This window comes from Apium graveolens, unplaced genomic scaffold (genome assembly GCF_009905375.1).
Source record: "Apium graveolens cultivar Ventura unplaced genomic scaffold, ASM990537v1 ctg1049, whole genome shotgun sequence".
Lineage (NCBI taxonomy): Eukaryota > Viridiplantae > Streptophyta > Magnoliopsida > Apiales > Apiaceae > Apium > Apium graveolens.
The window spans coordinates 29,867-50,435 of record NW_027417078.1 but is presented as its reverse complement, the minus strand read 5'-3'; the positions used below and the strand labels follow the sequence as shown (position 1 = coordinate 50,435).

The window sequence follows — 20,569 nt, the reverse complement described above, 5'->3', positions numbered from 1 at the left end:
TTAATATGCCGATATGCAAAGGCGGGGTTTATTCCAAGTCAAGAAGCTGCAGATAGAGATGTATCAAATTATAAGTTGGAAACACCGAATAATAGGCTCAAAAGAGCATCGAAGCTGAAATCTAAGCTAGAGAAAAGCCAGTTCTCTAAGTATGTTCTTTTATTTGCTACTATGATTGGCACTTGTATGGTCATTGGAGATGGTATACTCACTCCTTGCATTTCAGGTATTTTTTGTGTTTTATTATTCTTTTCAGTTGCGCTAGCGTTTATTGACAGCTTTTATAACGCAAGACTGATCACAGTGATCCACTTATCATTCACAATACTTGATAAAAACAAATGATAGTTACTTTGTTCTTATAACCATGATCGGATATTGGAAACTGATTTCAAACACAATTTAATGTGTATGTAAATGAACAAGTTAACTTTTATGCTTCACTTTGGTCTCCAGTGTTGTCAGCTGTGGGAGGAATCAAGCAAGCTTCAAACAAAATGACTGAAGGTAACGATAACAATTTCTCTGTTATTATAAATCAGTTTTATACTGCTCAAAATTATTTGGGCTCATTGAAACCTACTCTGTATATTGTAAGTATGAAATCTTCTTATGTCTGTTTTAAAACAGAGAAACATACTGTTATGTCCATTTTAAAATTCTATTGTGACAAGTCTAGTCTGAAACCAAAATTCTATTACAAGCCAGAATAAAGTGTTGATTAACAGTTATTATATCTAGGTCTTAAATAGACAGAGTACCAGGGCAGAATTCAGTCAGTGATACCTAAAATGTGAGTGAGAGTACTATCTTCACTGACATTGAAGGCTTACAATTCTTGTGAAGGTGTTATTGAGTAATTTTGAATAAAGCGCTTGTTGGCTAAGTTGGCTTTGAGGTTGAGATTAAGCACTTAGGCTAAATTCAAGAGTTCATCAAAGCTGTGAAAGCAAATGAAATGATCAAACCAAAACTTCCTAGATTTCTTTTGGTCTTCATGTGTGTATATCTGGTGGGAGTTCTTCAGGATTGTATTATTGATCAGAACTTAAGGTAGTCATGTGCGTAACGCAGACAGCAGGAAGTATTGGTTTGAATATATAATTGTTGGCTAGAATTTAGAATCTCATGTCTAAAACGTTTAGCCAAGATGTATTGGTCATAGAGTTTAAAACAATTAGTTGGAATTTAGAAGTGTTAATTAAAACTTAGCACTTAAAAGGAAAGCCAGAGGTTTGAATGCAAGGGCTGATTTACATAGTGAGGAGGTGTTCTTTGACCCTCTCACCCACATGCAGTAGATGTTATATGTACACAGAAAAGGTTGTTGTCCTACAATTTAGTTTTTGGGATTCATTTTTCTTGTTTTTGTAGATTGTCTGAAGTCTGCACTACAGAGTAGTTCTATACTTCTATGAAGATGACAGTCTATCTATTTTGCTCTATTTATGTATTTATATGTACTAACAGGTGCTTTTATGTTTTTCTTAGATATGATTGTGTGGATGTCAGTTGCAGTTTTAGTTGTCCTGTTCATAGTTCAAAGATTTGGGACAGGCAAAGTTGGCTACACCTTTGCACCCATCCTTCTCATCTGGTTCTTTTTTATCGCTTTCACTGGCCTATACAATTTCATCAAATATGATCCCTCTGTGATTAAAGCTTTAAATCCAATGTATATCATCTACTATTTCAAAAGAGACAAGAAACAGGCTTGGATTTCCCTTGGAGGCACTGTTCTCTCCATCACAGGTGTTAATTGATTCCATATTTCTTAGCAAAAGAGAAAATATTGCATCTTTAGATTTTTCTGACCATTGATTTTTGTTGATGTAGGAGCCGAGGCATTATTTGCCGATGTTGGACATTTTACTGTACGTTCTATACAATTAAGTACTTGCACTGTCATTTATCCAGCTATTGTACTACAATACATGGGCCAGTCTTCTTACCTTCGTAAGCACAAAATGGATGCATTGAACGCCTTCTACAAAGCTGTACCGGGTAATTTCAGTTTAAATTATTTCTCGTTATCATTTGACTTATAAGTCTCAGTGATTAACCAAATAGGTTAAGTCATAAGTTAACAAGATAAACTTTCAAATAATCATACCACAAATGATAATAAATTTGTTGGCTTGATGCAGGTCCAGTGTATTGGCCTATGTTTGTGATAGCTGTTTTGGCAGCAATAATAGCAAGCCAATCTTTGATATCAGCAACATTCTCAATCATCCAACAATCACTCGCTCTAGGGTGTTTTCCTCGTGTGAAAATCGTTCATACATCCACGAAATATGAAGGACAGGTTTACATACCTGAAATCAACTATCTGTTAATGTTGGCCTGTGTCGCGGTAACTCTAGGATTCAGGGATCCAGGGAAACTAGGAAATGCATATGGTAATTTCTTCAATTATCCTATTTATTCATATTTGAATTCATACATGTTATAACAATTTAAGCATTTAGATGAGTTAGATGAGTTTGACGTAGTTTAACATGTGCAGGTCTTGCGGTTGTTTCTGTGATGGCAATAACATCATCATTACTTGTTGTAATCATGATAATGATATGGAAAACACATCTCCTCCTCATAATCTCCTACATTCTTATCATTGGAGGGTTAGAGCTTCTCTACTTAACTGCAGTTCTTTCAAAATTTATAGAGGGAGGATACCTACCTCTAGTATTTGCTGTAATTTTACTAGCGATAATGTACACATGGAATGATGTGTACCGAAGAAAGTATTACTATGAGTTGGAACACAAGATTTCTGCAGAAAGATTAAAGGACATTGCACTCAACACAAACGTTTCTCGACTTCCTGGTATTGCAGTGTTCTACTCAGAGCTTGTTCAAGGGATACCTCCCATTTTCGGTCAGTATGTATCAAATGTCCCAGTTCTGCACTCGCTTCTGGTTTTTGTCTCCATCAAGTCACTGCCAATTAGCAAAGTTCCAGTGGATGAGCGGTTTCTCTTTCGTCAAGTTCAACCTAAAGAACTTAATATGTTTCGTTGCATAGTGAGATATGGGTATACTGATATACGCAATGAAGAGGAGCCATTCGAAAGACTTTTAGTAGAGGGATTAAAGGCATACATGCAAGAAGAATTTCTGATAAACGAAAGTAACCAAAATCACGTACAAAGCAATGAGGCAGATAACGACGATATTTGTGTGCAAATTGAGGAAGATGAAATAGAAAATGAGGCAACGGAGAGAAACATAGAAGAGGTGACACATGGCACAGAGATGATGGAAGTGGTGGAGAAGGCTTGGCACGCAGGAGTTGTGCATTTTGTGGGAGACAATGAGGTAATTGCAGGAAAAAGCGCAAACCTTTGGAAGAGAGTTCTGATAAATTATGCTTATTATTTCTTGAAGAACAACTTAAGACAAAGCATTAACAAGGTGTTTGACATACCTCAAGAGAGAATGCTTAAAGTTGGGATGACTTACGAGCTTCAGTAATTTTACTATCTTTCAAGGAGAATTTGTTCAACATATTGTGATGTGAAGCTATTTCTTGTTAATTAGATAACAATGCAAATCATAAAACTTGAGCAACCTTTTATCAATATGAAGTTGCATGGTTTTACTAATCGAGTTTGAATTTGGAGAAAAAGACAGACTGTATCGAAATTTTATTTCAATACAGATTGGTAATCATCAGCTCTCTCCCTCTCTTGCCCCCTATATATAATGCCTATATCCCGGACACAAATCATAGCAAAGTCTAACAAAAGGCTTTTCACTTTACGATATATAATCTCCATCAGCCATGGCTTCTGAATCAAAGATGATCATGTTGAGGAGTTCCAACAACGAAGTTTTCGAGGTAGAAGAAGCTCTGGCTTTTGAGTCTCAGACAATCAAACACATGATTGAACATGACTGCGCAGACACAGTCATTCCCCTTCCCAAAGTAAGCAGTAATATCTTAGCTAAGGTTATTGAGTATTGTAAGAAACATGTAACGTCCCCGAAAGATGATAATAATGAACTTGAGAGCTTTGATGCCGAGTTTGTTAACATTGATAAGAATGTTCTGTTTGGCCTGATGTCGGCTGCAAATTATCTCAACATCAAGAGTTTCTTGGACTTGACTTCTCAGGCATTAGCTGATATAATCGAGGAGAAGTGTTAACTATATTAGGGCTAATACTGTAAACTCAGCTAAGACCTGTACCTTTACAATTCAACATCAGATTGTAAATAGGAAAGAGACTACTAGTAATATAGAAAGTGTGATGTCACGATGTGTGGTCAAGCTGGCATTCTGTTAGAGCTTCTATATAAAAACAGATAGAGTCATGTATCTTAGTAAGTAAGAAATAACAATTCTACATTCTTCATTTTTCTTATCTTCTTCCTCAAGATAATGTTTCTTCTGTAATCATAGATTTGACATGGTATCAGAGCCAAATCTCAATGATTTCGTTTAGTTTGTTTCGCTGATTTCTTCATCAAGTTCACTACATCTTTAGTTTCCGCTTAGTTATGAGTTTTTCATTTCTTCGATCGGTTTTTTTTTCATCCGTACAACAATGGCTGCACAAACTTCTTACTCCAGTGTAGTTACTGGTACATCTGGATCAACAATTATCGATGCAAATCATCCTTATTTTCTGTCCTCCTCAGATAATCCAGGCATGAGCCTCACGACTGTTGTTCTTAATGAACAAAACTACTCACAATGGAGTAGATCTATGGAGATTGCACTGTCCTCAAAGATGAAGCTAGGTTTTGTTGACGGCTCCATTGTCAAACCTGCTTCAAACTCACCTCTATTAAATCATTGGAATCGATGCAATCATATGGTAATTTTATGGCTTCTAAACTCTGTTTCTTCTGATATTCGCAATAGCATAGTATACATGGACTCTGCTCACTCTATTTGGCTTGAATTAGCAATTCGTTATGCACAAAGCAATTTGCCTAAATTGTTTAACCTGAGAAAAGAGATCTCACAACTTTCTCAAGGTTCAATGAGTCTCACTGCGTATTACACTCGGTATAAGACATTAAGTGATGAATTGGAGAGTCTCACTTCTAGACCTAGGTGTGATTGTCATAAGTGCACCTGTGATGTCAATTCAAAACTCACAGTGTTCGATCTCGATATTCAATTGATGCAATTCCTGATGGGATTAGGTGATATGTTTACTGCTATTCGAGGTCAAATATTATTGATGAAACCTATTCCTACCTTGAGTCAGTGCTATGCTATGCTTCTTTAAGATGAAAATCAGCGTGATGTTCAGTCAGTATCTGGAATGAATTCTGGATCAGTTGCTATGAATATGAGGAGTGTGATTATTGGAAGGCCTGCATCTAAAGGAGTAGGCAATAATCAGAATTCTAGTGCTTTTATGAAGAAAAATAACACTGATTCTACTTTATTTTGTGAGGTTTGTCATATGCAAGGGCATTCAAAGGAGAAATGTTTTTGTGTTGTTGGTTATCCATCATGGCATAGGTTGTTTGGCAAGCCAAAACCTAAGCCTCGATTCTCTGCTCCTCAACGTACATCTGCAGCTCATGTAGCTATGACTTCCAGTGATTCCAACATTACAACTGGTGCAACTGGTACAACTGGTGTTGGTAGTCAGGATGGCTCAGGTATTAATTCTCATGGATTATCTGATAGTCAATTCAATCATCTGGTTCAACTACTCCAGAATACTATGAAGTCTCCTTCATCTGATGCCTTACCTGCTACATGGTCCTCTGCCAATATAGTGCATTTGGCAGGTACTCTCTTTAATTCACAATCATCTGCTAATACAAGTCATTGGATTGTGGATTCGGGTGCAACTGATCATATTACTACACATCTTGATATGTTAATCAATCCTGTTAAATGTAATGCATTGTTACACCTGCCCAATGGTAATACGATAAATGTTACTCATGTTGGCAGTGTTAGACTCATTTCTGGACTTATTTTAAATCAAGTATTGTGTGTACCTGGTTTTACACATAATCTTTTGTCCATTTCCAAATTGCTGAAAGATACTAATCTCACGGCTGTTTTCTCTGGTGTATCTTGTTAGATCCAGGACCCTACTTGGAAGAGGGAGTTAGAGATTGGTAAAATCAAGAATGGTCTATATGTCTTCAGCTCAAGTTTGATGTCTTCAACTGCTAATTCAGATTCCTCTTTGTCTTGGTGTAATAGTATATCTACTACTAATGTTACTTCTAATATCTGGCATGCCAGATTGGGACATGTCCCTGAAACCATTTTAAATCAATTATCTGTCAAATGTACATCAAATTTTCAAGATTGTGATTCCTGTCACTATGCTAAACAGTCAACTTTACCATTTCCAACTAGTGAATCGGTTTCTTCTGAGTTGTTTAGTTTGATACATGCTGATGTATGGGGACCATATTCCAGGTCCACTACAGATAATTGTACACATTTTTTAACTATTCTTGATGATGCATCTAGAACTACCTGGGTCTTTCTGTTTAAACATAAGTCAGAAGTTCCTTCACTACTTATCAGTTTTTTACTATATGTTAAAAATCACTTTGATAAATCTGTCAAAGTTATTCGTACTGATAATGGGACAGAATTCTTAAACAAAGAATTGGCTTCTACTTTTGAGAGTTTAGGTATTTTACATCAGAAAAGTTGTGCATATACACCTCAACAAAATGGTAAGGTTGAGCGTAAGCATAGATATTTGTTGAATACAGCCCGAGCATTGCGTTTTCATGCTCATCTACCTATTCATTTTTGGGGAGATTGTCTCTTGCCAGCTACATATCTCATTAATCGACTACCAACTTCTGTCATTCATGGAAAATCTCCTTATGAGGTTCTGTTTGGAAAGGTTCCTGATTATGATCAACTTCGTGTGTTTGGATCTCTCTGTTATGCTTCTAAGGCTCCTAAGCCATCAGATAAATTTGTTGCTCGTGCTAATAAGTATATTATGTTGGGTTATCCATTTGGTTACAAAGGATATCATCTGCTAGACTTATCTACTAGAAAGGTGTTCATCTCTCGGAATGTTCAGTTTGTTGAACACAATTTTCCTTTTAAAGATATCAAACAATCTGTACCTTCTCAGTTATTTACAAGTCCTCCCTCACCGGTCGATGATCCTCTATATACATGTACAGTTCCGTTAGATTCTACAGTTAATTCAGTTGAACCTTCATATACTGATTCTGTTCCTCTTGATGCTTTACCAATTGATATTCCAGCTGTTTCTAATTCCGTTCCTACTTGTCCCACTCGCCAACGATCTGTTCCATCAAAGTACAGTGATTATACAGGCTTACCTAGTCAATTTGTGTCCAAGGCAAATACTTGTGCCACATTTCCAGATTTTGTACATTATGACACATTTACACCTGATTATACACACTTCCTTGCTAATGTCTCTAAAATACCAGAACCTGTTTCTTACACACAAGCAGCTGAGAGTGCTGAATGATGTACAGCTATGGCTTCAGAATTAGCTGCTTTAGAGGCTAATGACACTTGAGATGTAGTGCCTTTGACTGTTAATCAAAAACTGGTCGGTTGCAAGTGGATTTATAAAGTGAAATATTTTCCCACAGGGGATGTAGAACGTTATAAAGCCCGTCTAGTAGCAAAAGGTTTTACTCAAACAGAGGGTGTTGATTATTTTGAAACATTTGCGCCGGTTGCTAAAATGACTTCTTTTCGAACATTATTGTCGGTTACAGCAGCCAAGCAATGGGTGATTGATCAGTTAGATGTTACGAATGTGTTCTTACATGGGGACTTAGATGAAGATGTATATATGGTCTTGCCTCCGGGTTATACACCATCTTCTGATGTTCAGGCTCAATATCCTGGTCAGCGGTTAGTTTGCAAGCTTAAGAAATCCCTTTACGGTTTAAAACAAGCCCCTCGTCAATGGTTTCTAAAGCTTTATGCTGCTTTACTTCAGTTTGGCTTCAAACAATCTATGAGTGATCACTCTCTGTTTACTTTTTCTACTGGCACCTCATTTGCTGCTCTCCTAGTGTATGTCGATAATATGGTTTTAACTGGGAATGATGTCTCACTCTTGACTTGAGTCAAACAATTTTTAAGTTCTTGTTTTAAAATCAAGGACTTGGGCACTTTAAAATACTTTCTAGGCATGGAATTAGCTCGATCTTCAGCTGGTATTTACTTGAATCAGCGAAAGTATACCTTAGATCTGCTTAAAGATGTTGGTTTAACTGCTTGTTCTACTTCTGTGGTTCCTATGGAACAAAATCATCAACTTCTTGCCAGTGATAATGCTTCTCCTATTTTGGATGTTTCCTTATATCGTCGTCTGGTTGGACGGTTAATCTATCTCACCATCACGCGTCCTGACATCGCTTATGCTGTCCATATACTAGCTCAGTTTATGGCTGCTCCAAAACCTCAACATTTACAGGATGCTTACAAACTTTTACGCTACATTAAGGGCACCTGTGGTCAAGGCCTTCTTTTATCAGCCTCTTCTACTGTGCAATTGACTGCTTATTGCGATGCTGACTGGGGAAGCTGTAAAATTACTCGTCGTTCTGTCACTGGATTTTGCATTACTCTTGGAGGATCTTTAATCTCATGGAAAAGTAAGAAACAACCAACTGTTTCACGGTCTTCTTCCGAGGCTGAGTATCGTTCCATGGCTGATACAACATGTGAGATCGTCTGGCTTCGTTCCTTATTAACTGAACTCTCAGTTCCTCAGCAAGCTCCTACGCAACTATTTTATGATAATCTTTCTGCCATTTACATTGCTGGCAATCCCATTTATCATGAACGAACTAAGCATATCGAAATTGACTGTCACTTGGTTCGGGAAAAATTGCAAAGATAGATCATCACTACTGCTTATCTTTCTACTAGGGACCAACCTGCAGATTTGTTTACAAAGGCTTTGGGAGTTGTTCACCTGCAGTCTTTATTGGTCAAGTTAGGAGTTACAAATTTGTTTTCCACTCCTCACTGGAGGGGGGATGTTAACTATATTAGGGCTAATACTGTAAACTCAGCTAAGACCTGTACCTTTATAATTCAACATCAGATTGTAAATAGGAAAGAGACTACTAGTAATATAGAAAGTGTGATGTCACGATGTGTGGTCTAGCTGGCATTTTGTTAGAGTTTGTATATAAAAACAGATAGAGTCATGTATCTTAGTAAGTAAGAAATAACAATTCTACATTCTTCATTTTTCTTATCTTCTTCCTCAAGATAATGTTTCTTCTGTAATCATAGATTTGACAAGAAGACAGCCGAGGAGATCAGAGATTTTTTTGACATCGACAAGATGAGGAGCAGGAGGAACATGTGATTTTTATTACTTAAGCACATCCACAAGCATGAATGATAGTATAAATAAGTAAATTTGATCATTTTTGCAAAATTTCAAGCGGGTTTATAAGCAGAGAAATAATATTTATTTAAAATTTTAATATAATAATAATATGTGTAATACTAAAATTATGAAAATCAATAAAGTATCAAGAATATAAATATAGATTTTTCTTAAAGAATTATATATTTTTAATTTTTTTATGAAGAACATTGTTTTATTAAAATAAATATTTAGAATTAAAAATTTGACAAGTCAAAATCGGTTTGATCTTCTAATGACCGTTTAATCCATTTAACAATTGCCTAATCCGTTGACAAGACCGTTTAATTTTTAAAAACGCTTAGTCATTCAATTAGTATAAAATCGCAGTGTTTTATGATCTGATTCCGCTTAAACGACCGCCTAAGTGACCGCTTAGTGCGCTTTTTAAAACACTGATATACATAGATGGTACGATACCACTCGAGATAGTTGTGTTTAATAATTTAGTGTTTACTAGTTGATAACCGGGGCGAAGCATGTTCCGAGATAAAAATAACAATATTAATTAATAATTCTAGAAACTAGCGGGGCTAGTCTAGTATAAGGCTGAAATTATGCCATAGGTACCTTAACGACCAGATGGAGGTCGGTACGGGCTGATCACCCGTATTATTATTAATTGAGAGTTAAAGTAGTCCAATCAACGGTTCTCTATCACTTTATAAAAGATATTGAATACATTTCTTTTACAAATTGATTCTTTAAAAATGAAATGGTTTGTAATGATTCGAAATGAGTTGATTGTGATATTATTTAGCGTACAACTTTTGAACCTTGATTCTTATCCTGATATTGTTATTAATCATATAATTTATTTCCAGAGTTGAATAGATTCTCACTTTCCATTTAAAAGATCCTTGAGATCCTGTTAATGATTTGTAATGAATGTCGACTTTCTCCTTATCTTGAACCTTGATTCTTGAAAGCCCAACTATCCCTTCATAAACCTTCCCTAGCCCAAAGATCGAAATTCGTCACCTAGAGAGTTTCAATAGAATGCCCTAAAAGTAATTGTGAAAAGATATTGTTTATTGCATCATAGAACTGTCATTTAGTTACTTGCTGAGTTTTATACTCATATATTATGCTTTGTTCAAATCAAGGCAGTTAAGCAAGAGGATGGCCAGATTTAGGCGCACTGCTCGTAAGAGCATACCTGGTGGCCCCTACCGTGTTGTAGGCTTCCATATGCCAGAGCATGTAGTACAGGTTATGTGTGAGCAAGCGTTGAGTCAGAAAATTGTAAAGATACAACGGGTTATTTGTCGGTTCGAAGTCGGAATCGATTATGTAAATTTGGTTTTATTTTGGGTTGTAATATATATTATCGGGTTGGTAGTTGTAATCTTTTCTCAAACTTAATCATGTTTGATCATGTTATTAATTAATCGTGGTTTATGCTTATTTATTTATAGTTTAAAGGTATGTGGGTCCTCATTTCCTAACCTCGAGATTGAGGGCGTCCCAAGTTGGTATCAGAGCTATAGGATCTAGTTCCTGAGACAAGTTAGGATAAAAGGGTATATTGGGTTATATATCTATATCGTGAGAGTGTTCGACTCATATAGAGTTGAGTTAGGCTATTAGGTATAGTTTAAGGAAAGTGAATAACTAAAGTGGCAATTAGAGTTAGGGTGTGAGTTAGTTGGAAGTTTTATTTAACCCTAACGTTGTTTCTTGGTTGTTGTTCTATGTTTTCTCTCAGGACCCCAGTAGTGGTAGTGATTCTGATTCAGAGATTAGTTTGACCGGTACACCAGTGGACCCCATTCCACCCTCTTCAGAGGAGACTGTGTATGTTAGTTTAGATCCATAGGAGGATCCATCTGAGAATAGTGAGATTCCTATGCAGATATCACCCTTGAGGCCAGAGTTAGAGACCCCAGCCCCTGAGCCAGAGCCTGAGATTGTAACACCCCCAGATCTGGGGTTGGGGATCCGGGTTGTCACGAGTTCCATTTCCCTTAGTAACACCCAACCTTAATAATTAATCAACTACTCTGTACTGTGACCCCACAATAAACACACACACCACACGTTATAGTCTCAGAGATGAACATCCAAAAATAATCACAAGTCATTTTATTCCACAATTATCTGCCAATACACCTTAGAAGGTTTTCTGAATAAATTTACATTTTCTTTGCCATTATTACAATTCGTAAATATACATAATCTGGTACATCAAAAGTTGAAGCCTAGTCTATTGGTATTTCCCTACCTCAGCTACAGTGACTTCAACACCTATAGGAAACTGCGGAATGCTTCCTATCCGCTCGCGAATTGGGAGCTTGGTCCTGTTCATCTTGTCTATCTGATGTTGTGTGATGAAAGAAGAAAGCAAGGGTGAGCAGCAAGCCCACCAAAATAATATGTATAATGATTAACTATATGAGCCTTCTCATAGTACTCATGAAAGTCTTGGTCAAAAGAAATGAACCAAGTTTGATATTTAATGCGATGAAGTCGCAAAATAGTCAGTATATATACATATATACTTTTCAAAATCTTGGAAGTCCTCTTCCATGCATAATATACACAAAGTTCCAGTTTATAACTGTATAAAAAGTATCGTTGCAAGGTGATCTAATATATCTAACCTTGTCTCAACGTTTTTCTGAAAATCTTTGTCATTCATAAGACAATTATTAACTAGATATAAGTTTAAAAGATGAAGTTACAAGATACTCCAATATACTTATATCTTTTCCAAATACTACTTGAACTACCACCGTTCAAGTTATAATTAATTTCAAAAGTTCATCCCACTGATGAGACCACAAGATAAGACTTGAATAGATTCAATCTTTGAAATATTATTAAAGGAAATGAAGTTAGGATATACTTCATTAAGTTCTGATATATATATATATATCCACATATACATCTTCTTTATACATTTCCTGAAAACCTCTGTCATGTAAAGTATGAACAGAGTTGCAATATCCAATAAATTTGGAAAGGAAAAGAATTTTGGCATAAACCAGGTATCTCGCTGATCAGGCAAAGATACCAATAAGTAACCTTTTCTACTAGTAGATGGACGAATTCCCCACTGGTCATCACCCTGGTCTCAATAGGACCTTATGCTGGACTGCCACTCAGCCACTTATGCATTTGATGGACTCCCACTGAGCCACTTACACTATCATGGACGCCCACTGAGCCCATGTTGCTTATGCCGACTCAATAGATGGACTTACTTCCCGAACGTGGGTAAGTAATCAATTCATTTACCAAAACTGCAACCTTGTGCGAATATAAAATACACCACAGAGCCGGATCCCTCAGGTTTTGAGCGAGTATTTAAATCCCCTTAAAAAGGAAGATCTTAAATATAAAAATGAGTTTTGGGATCCGCTCTAACTTTTAAAAATCATTTTGAAGACTCGAAAACACTTTAAGAGTGTTTGGAGTAAAGCTGATTTAATGAAGTAAATCAGTCCCCAGTATATTTAGAAAATGTCTGAATATTATTATTTAAATAATATTCCCATAAAGAATAATCTTTATAAAAATAATTGAAGTAGAAGTATTAAAACTTATACTTGAAACGAGTATTAAATAACCAAAGATATACTTATACGAAAGTACTATCTTTAATTGAATAATCGAAAATAAGTTTGATTATTGACACCTTATTCTTTAATAAAATAAAGAATATATTGCAGTAATAAGCGGAGTCATAATACCTCGAATGAATATTATAAATAATATTCATAAAATAAAGGAGTCATACATCCTCAAATGAATATCCAAGTAATATCCAATAATAATATAAAGAGTCATAAGCCCTCGAATAATATTCGAAATAATATTCAATAAATAATATAAAGAGTCATAAGCCCTCGAATGAATATTCAAATAATATTCATTTAATAAAATAAAGAGTCATAAGCCCTCGAATGAATATTCATAATAATATTCATTAAATAAAATAAAGTTATCGAATAAACCTTATTCGATTAATAGTTTTGAAAACTATAACCATATATATATATATAAATATATATATATATATATATATATACATATATACAAAATCTACTCGGGATCCTCGACTCCCGGTTTTAGAAAATGTTTTCACCTTTTGGGTCCTTATAATAAGGGTATATGCAAAATACTGCTATCCTCTAGCATAGGTATTATCAACTGAATCAACAAATATATATGGAAAGAATACGAAACAGGCATGCATATATTATACCATAGCAGCATGCTTCAATATATTGCAACATTTGCTAATTAACCAACATGCATCTATCGCAAGATAATGCATATACATATATACATCACAACAACAGTTATAACGGGTAGAAAACTTGCCTGAGCGACTGGGGGTTACGAATGGCTCGGGACGAGTCTGGTAACCTATAAACAACAAGTAAGTTGGAATTAAACCAAAGTCACTTGTAAATCTATACTTTAACTAACTTAGACTCTAACGCTTGTTTTGCGCTTACTAATTCTCTTAAGTCACTCGAGTACCCTCGGCTCCACCATTTTTAATAATTTAACCATTACGAGTTTTAAGGCGATTCCTTCGCGAGTGTCTTACCAACTGCCTATTACACCTTACATAAATGTTTCATACTTCAATTAGTCCTTTAAGGTCTTTAACCTATGTTTCAAAGTAAGGCGAGGGGAAATGTTTCATTCGCGAAACGCCGTTACTTGAAACGGTCGTTTCTCCTAAACCGTGCATCGGAATCGAACGAACTACATATCAAAACGAAGCTCGTAACATGAGCTATCTAGACATGGCAATGGTCAACATCTAGCAGGGGGTTCTCGGGTCCTAATGTTATGCACAAAAACAGTCTAAAGAAAATCGGACGTTACGACGGCTATGTTTACGCGATTTCCCAAATTAAACCATTCCAAATCAACCACAATTCAACCCACAATCACAACCCAATAAAAACTCCATCCAAACTAAATCATAACAGCCCCAACAACTCCACATTAACAATTTATACTTATTCCCCACATGAACTAAAAGCTTTACTTAGGTTCATTAACTAATAACCAAGATTTCCAACTCCAAAAATATCACAAAATCAACCCATCTCTAAACACACAATAATCATGCCTCTCACCAACTAAACTACTCATAACAAGCTTTAAACATGATTACAAACCCATTACACTAACCCATCATCTCAACATTAGGAAATCTAAACAAAAACTTAAAACTAAGATCATGAAGAGTTATACCTTCCTTGAAGCTTTTAATCCATGAAAGATCCTTGGAATGCCCATGGAAGCCTTAATCTAACCTCCTACAAGCTTGTTCTTTCAAAGAAATCAAGAACACAAAAATTAATTTCAAGAAAGTACTATTCACCATCTTCTTCCTTGATTTCTAGAAAAAGATTGGCTTGGAATTAGAAGCTTAAACTTAGGAAGTATGTAACTTAACTAGGAGAAGCTAGGATAATTACCTTGTAAAATAGCAAGTGGAGGAGCTTGGACTTTCATTTTTTAAGAAAAGAGGCCGAGAGCTTGAAGAAGAAAATGGGGGTTTTGTGTTTTTTGATGAAAATGAAATGTTTTGGCTTGGTTGGTTGCTTTTTGTCTTGTTTTAGTAAATTACCTAGTTGCCCTTGATTTTGTGTGGTTAAAAATCAACCACATCTCCTTCCCCTTATGTCATGCTTATGTCACATTGCTATGTCATCATCCCTTCTAATCTCTTTGATTAGCTTCTAATTGTTTGCCTAATGACCGCTGATCTGTTATACGGTTCGCTTAACTTTCGTTTTCGTTTATCGTTTGAGGGATCATACCCGGGATCTTATTACTTAGGTTCCCTTAACCTTTCTCAATATATTATATTCCTTTTATGATCCTCTCTTATAATCCTTTAATTTAAATCCTTTTTATCCTGTTACCTTATACTCAATTATTTCCGTACCTAGTGGATTTCCGGGAAAAATCAAAGTGTTCGGATTTGGATTCTGACGATCTTTACATACACTTATATCCCATATAAAGTACTAATAAAATCTCAGAATATCCATATCAGAACCCCTACATAGTGTGGCATGAAAAGTTTTCTCATTCAGCAAAAGCACTATTCATAAGGGTTTCAAAAATTTCCAAAAATTGGGGTTATTACAGTCTCCCCTCCTTAAAAGGATTCCGTCCCGGAATCAGATAGAAATGAATAGGGATACTTTCTTAGCATTGCACTTTCTAACTCTCTAGTCAATTTTCCCACATTGTGGTTCTACCATCAAACTCTTACTAGTTTGATAACCCTTCTCCTAAGCACTCGTTCCTTTTTACTCTATACCCTTCCTGGTTGCTCCATATAGGTTACGTCTGGTTGCATGTCTATGCGCTCATATGCCCCTATTTGTCTGGCATCCGAATTACACTTCCTTAACATTGATACGTGGAACACGTTATGAACTTGCTACAGGTTCGGGGGTAGGGCTAGCTCATATGCTAACTTCCCAAACGTCTTAATATATCCAAGGGTCCAACAATTGTAGACTTAGCTTTCCTTTCTTCCCGAACCTCATTAATTCTTTTCAAGGGAATACTTTTAACAATACAAGGTTCCCTCCTTCCTATTCTTTGTCCTTTCGTGTCAAATCGACATACTTCTTATGTCCTTCCTGGCTACTACCAGTCGTCCTCTGATTAGATCTATTATATCCCTGGTCCTTTGGACTACTGCGGGTCCGAGCATCTTGCGCTCTACAACTTCATCCTAACATAAGGGAGATCGACATTGTCTTCCCTCAAGGATCTCCTAAGGCGATATCTCAATACTGACATATGATCTATTGTCGTAAGATAACTCAATCCGCATTAAGTGATCATTCCAAATTCTTTCAAGTCTATTGCACAGACTCTCATCATAGCTTCTAACATTATAGCTTTTGCTTCTCAATACCCATTCTTTTCCAGTTCGTAATCGCTATCACCTTCCGTTCCTAATATTATACTGGTTATACTTTTGCTCGTTAGCGTTCTATAACCTTTTAATAACCACGTCAACCTTAGTATCACGAATGTGTTTCCATTCCGAATACTACCACAACTTTATTACTCCTTTTTCAGCTGTTTCTATTTCCCAAAGTTTGATCAATCATATAGAAGTAAATGAATTTGTTGAGAGATCACTATGATCATGAACACTTGTTATATCGCATAGTTAGTACAGAAGGTGCCAGCCTTTAGTACTTGACAAGCAATTAAACAATAGCTGGTATCCTACTCGGCTTCTATCACACAGATAGATAGTCATTCGGCAATACCTCCCCTTCTGGAAGGGTTGTTCTTCTCAGCTTATATGAAATGAAAAGGAGAGAAAAGAACGAACTGAAGAGAATTGTATATTCGTAAAAATTTTATTGCCATAAAATATCTGGCTTGGAATCTACCTCTGAACTATAGAGGTTTGTCATAGGAGAACAAAACATATACGTATTTATATCAACATCAAGTATTATAGCATCGTATTTCACATGCCTAAATATTTGCTAATCCGTCCATCATTCTCTGGACCCATGCTCTTCCTCGAGCTTATACACAATCACCTTTGAAACTCCCTCGATTTCGAAAATCGAACCTGGGATCTCATTCTAGACATCATCGTTACTAGAGTTCTATGCTTGCACCGCAACCTTCCTTGTATAATAATACGACTCTCTATTGATAAGAAAGAATAAATATTCACTAGGTAGACACTCTACTTAATTAGTCTATCAATGATAACTTATACACTACCACGACCCGATTAGTGGTACTCAATCTCAACAACCATTCAAATACAACTCTCACGGTTGTAATCAGCTCACCACTCGCAGAATCACTGCTGCCTTACTATGGTCCACCACTGACCCACTGTAGTCATTCATTTTCCTTGAAGTCTTAATAGCTAACCATACGGAGTCCATACATATCGTATCGAATTCTTCTAAGGAGGTAACATAATCACCATTCATGATTCATGAAGAACACTCCTGATCCTGACATACATACATGACATGAAGCAAATAAAATTGCAGAAGAGTTTCCATCAAAGCAACGATAGCAGGTTAATACCATTCTTAATCATATGCCTTAAATAGAAGACTTAACTCAAAGGTTCGTCTAGTCCTTTTTGAAACATGGTCCTGGCTTATCTCAAGATAGTATCTTCTGAGATAGATAGCCTGCTCATGGCGATTACACGAATTAAACCTTTACCAACTACTATTAGGGTTGGGTATTTGCACAGTCATCAGAAGGAATGTCAATCTCTCCAACCATAAAACAACCTTTACGGCTTCAACCATTATTACTGTATTCCTCTGGCACGAGCGCCTGTAATTGTCCTCTTACATTTAAAGTGTCGGCCACCTCTTTGGCCTTTCCTGATAGTAATATTTCCTTACAATCAATGTCGTCTTAACCACTTTCACTAATTTTCTACCCTATTTCCGATCACTGCTTGAGTGAAGATGTTTTCCTTAAAATCAGATGAGTAAAAAAAATATCACCATTTTTCCATAAGTTATTGCCTCAGTCTTTAGAGGCTAATCACTGTCAAGACTGACTCTCAATCATACTTAGAACATCTTTTATTCTGGGCCCTAATTGCCCTGAACAATTTCGACCTTTACTGGTTCGATTCATACGTTCTCGTGGTTTAACACGTGCCCCACTTGGCATCATTATAATTACGTCATATTTCCTTTATCCACATTTCTATTCTTGAGAATTTTGAATATTACCTTTTTCCTTGTAAAACCTCTAAGATTATCCTTCAATCGTTCCTCCTGTATTCCCTAGATACAGGGCATATCAAAATACCATTTACTAATACTAGAACCATTGTCTATATATTTCTGAAAAATTTCTCCACTGATTCTTAAAGGTTGTTGTTACCTTAACCCTTTCCCAATCATACTGTCAAAACTCATACTGTCCCTATTAAGGGTGAAATGCCAACCTTTATGCATTCCCCTAGGATTCATTTTAAGTTACCGATGTTCTATCCTTAATTCCACCTTTAAAAGGTACCTGCATCCTTCTATGGATAAATCAAGTCATATATCCCTGATAAGGGTGTCTTATTCAATCATTCCCACCTCGATAGTACATGTCTAATTTCACAATAACATTTGTATTCAAAATGGGGTCAATCAATATGGCCTCCAAAAGATAACAACGGTTATCCGCTTGTCTTGCCTAATTTGGTAACGATAACAAGGATGTTCTGGAAGATATTGGTCATGTTCAACGTGAACTTCTTCTTAATAATTCCTCATTTACTTTTGTTGTTTATCTCAACAGTCACCTCAATGCTGGGATATCTTTCATACCTGGCGTTTCCCTTTCTGGGTAACAAGCCACCGGTCTTACACTTCACATTCTTGAAGGTCACTTCCTTCATTCAATTTTTCCTAATTTCTTACTCCCTTGTCTCCTCAGTCTATCCGCATTTTATTTTTCATCCTTCGAACTATCTCAAGGTTTCCTCGGATCCTCCCAACTTACAGGGAATAAAATATATGTATCTCTTATGCGTTCCACCATCAATTTAACTCATGGTGAATCACCCTCATCCTGACGATTACATACTTTTCTATTTCTATTGCTACGAGTCTTTAGGGTTTCCTCATACCCAACTCCCTTATCATTCCTCAAACTCTATTGCCGTTATATTCCTTTCCACTTCAATTTCTTTTAATTTTCCTTTCTCTTATCATTATTTCATGAACCAACACAACATAAGCATTGATTTCAAACATCCCGTCATTCTGGATTCGTGTCCTTAGAACGAATCTTGACAACTTTTTACAACTTAGATTCACAATTCATCATACTCGTCCGCCTTTGTTCTGGCTCTAAAGCTTTTCACTATCTCCATAACTTGGGAAGTACTTCCTGAAAACAATTGACTGAACTTAATCAGTTTATTATAATCTTGCTCCGTGCCTTCCTTGGCCTTTCACCGGCGGGTGGCCTCTCTCTTAGGAGGGTAAGTGACAAAAACAGTCTTTTGTGATTCGTCAATCATTTAGAATCTCAATTGATTCCTCTATTTCCTTTAGCCAGGCTCTTGCCTCGACTAGGTCAACCTGTTCCTTGGAACTCTGAGAGCTTAGAGACTTAAAGGTCCTAAAAGAATTTCCTACTGCATTGTTTCCTCAAGGTGGTGGTTGGGGATAATAGTCTAAGTTCTTTTCAGACAGGTCCATGAATTGCCGTATAGGAGTACCGTCTCGAGTCTCCTTTCCTTTCTCAACTTTCTGTTTCCTTAGTATGAAATGTTTCATCCTTTTCCCATACTTGGGGTTATCTTATACGTTAAAATCCTCATTTTCCACTTCATTATGTTATGGGTTCCTTCTATCTTGATGGCGTCCTCCCTGACTATCACATTCAGGGTTTGCCCTTAATCTTATTCCTTGAACTATGACTTTCATCTAAGATCTCATCTTTAAGCTCTTGAACATTTGGAATCCAAATTCTATAGGAATACCTCATTATTCCCTTATCATCTTTCTCGGTATTAACCTCTTATCTATTTGTTGGCTCTCTGCCTTCATTCATCACTCTTTCTGGCACAATATGTTCTTTTCCGATAATTCGGACTGTATTGCAATCTCAAACAGTTTTTCGGTACCGGCTCCGGTTACCTTCACTTCTATTTCCAAAATCTCTTATAAACTCTCCCAAAGACCTTATCATCTTGAGCCTCTCCTTTTTACTAAGGGCATCAGCCACCACATTGGCTTTCCCCGAATGATAAAGAATCTCCCAATCATAATTCTTGATTAGCTCTAACCGCCTCCTCTGGCGTATGTTGAGCTCTTTCTACGTAAAAATGTACTAGAGCTCCTATGGTTTATGTAAATCTCGCACTTCTATTCATACCAGTAGTGCCTCCAATATTTAGGGCAAAACTATTGCCACGAGCCCAAGCTCATGGGTGGGGATATCGAATTTCATATTACCTCGATTGTCTTGACGTGTACGCGAGTACCTTGTTGTGCTGTATAAAAGCACCCTAATTCCTTATACGAAGCGTCACTTACAAATCACAAAATCTCCTTTTTCCATCCGGCAACGCCAACATAGGGGCCGTCACCAACCTTTGCTTCAGTTCTTAAAAGCTGTTCTCGCATTTCTCTGTCTATTCGAACTTCTCAGTCTTATGAGTAAGCCGC

General features: G+C 36.4%; 3 protein-coding genes and 1 long non-coding RNA gene across 4 annotated transcripts; all 4 read left to right on the top strand.

Annotated features, from left to right (window-relative positions):
- Positions 1–6: 6 nt before the first annotated feature.
- On the top strand, positions 7–3,684 carry LOC141699690 (potassium transporter 5-like; the record flags this gene model as incomplete). Its single annotated transcript, XM_074503543.1, has 6 exons — positions 7–226; positions 457–507; positions 1,492–1,752; positions 1,837–2,004; positions 2,148–2,402; positions 2,510–3,684. Coding segments are annotated over 6 exons (1,923 nt in total), but the record flags the coding sequence as incomplete, so codon positions are not given.
- Positions 3,685–3,774: 90 nt separating this feature from the next.
- Positions 3,775–4,153, top strand: LOC141699689 (SKP1-like protein 4). Its single transcript, XM_074503541.1, has one exon. It carries the CDS (start codon positions 3,788–3,790, stop codon positions 4,151–4,153), a length of 366 nt encoding a protein of 121 aa, XP_074359642.1. The 5' UTR covers positions 3,775–3,787.
- A 194-nt stretch (positions 4,154–4,347) lies between these two features.
- LOC141699691 (uncharacterized) lies at positions 4,348–6,364 on the top strand. Its single transcript, XR_012566072.1, has 2 exons — positions 4,348–5,760; positions 6,069–6,364. It is a non-coding gene; the product is annotated as an uncharacterized LOC141699691 (long non-coding RNA).
- Positions 6,365–8,138: 1,774 nt separating this feature from the next.
- Positions 8,139–8,852, top strand: LOC141699688 (secreted RxLR effector protein 161-like). Its single transcript, XM_074503540.1, has one exon. It carries the CDS (start codon positions 8,139–8,141, stop codon positions 8,850–8,852), a length of 714 nt encoding a protein of 237 aa, XP_074359641.1.
- Positions 8,853–20,569: the final 11,717 nt, after the last annotated feature.

What these genes read in the sequence shown, in the direction of transcription:
- LOC141699689 (XM_074503541.1), top strand. Translation starts at nt 3,788, where the DNA reads ATGGCTTCTGAATCAAAGATGATCATGTTGAGGAGTTCCAACAACGAA.
- LOC141699688 (XM_074503540.1), top strand. Translation starts at nt 8,139, where the DNA reads ATGGAATTAGCTCGATCTTCAGCTGGTATTTACTTGAATCAGCGAAAG.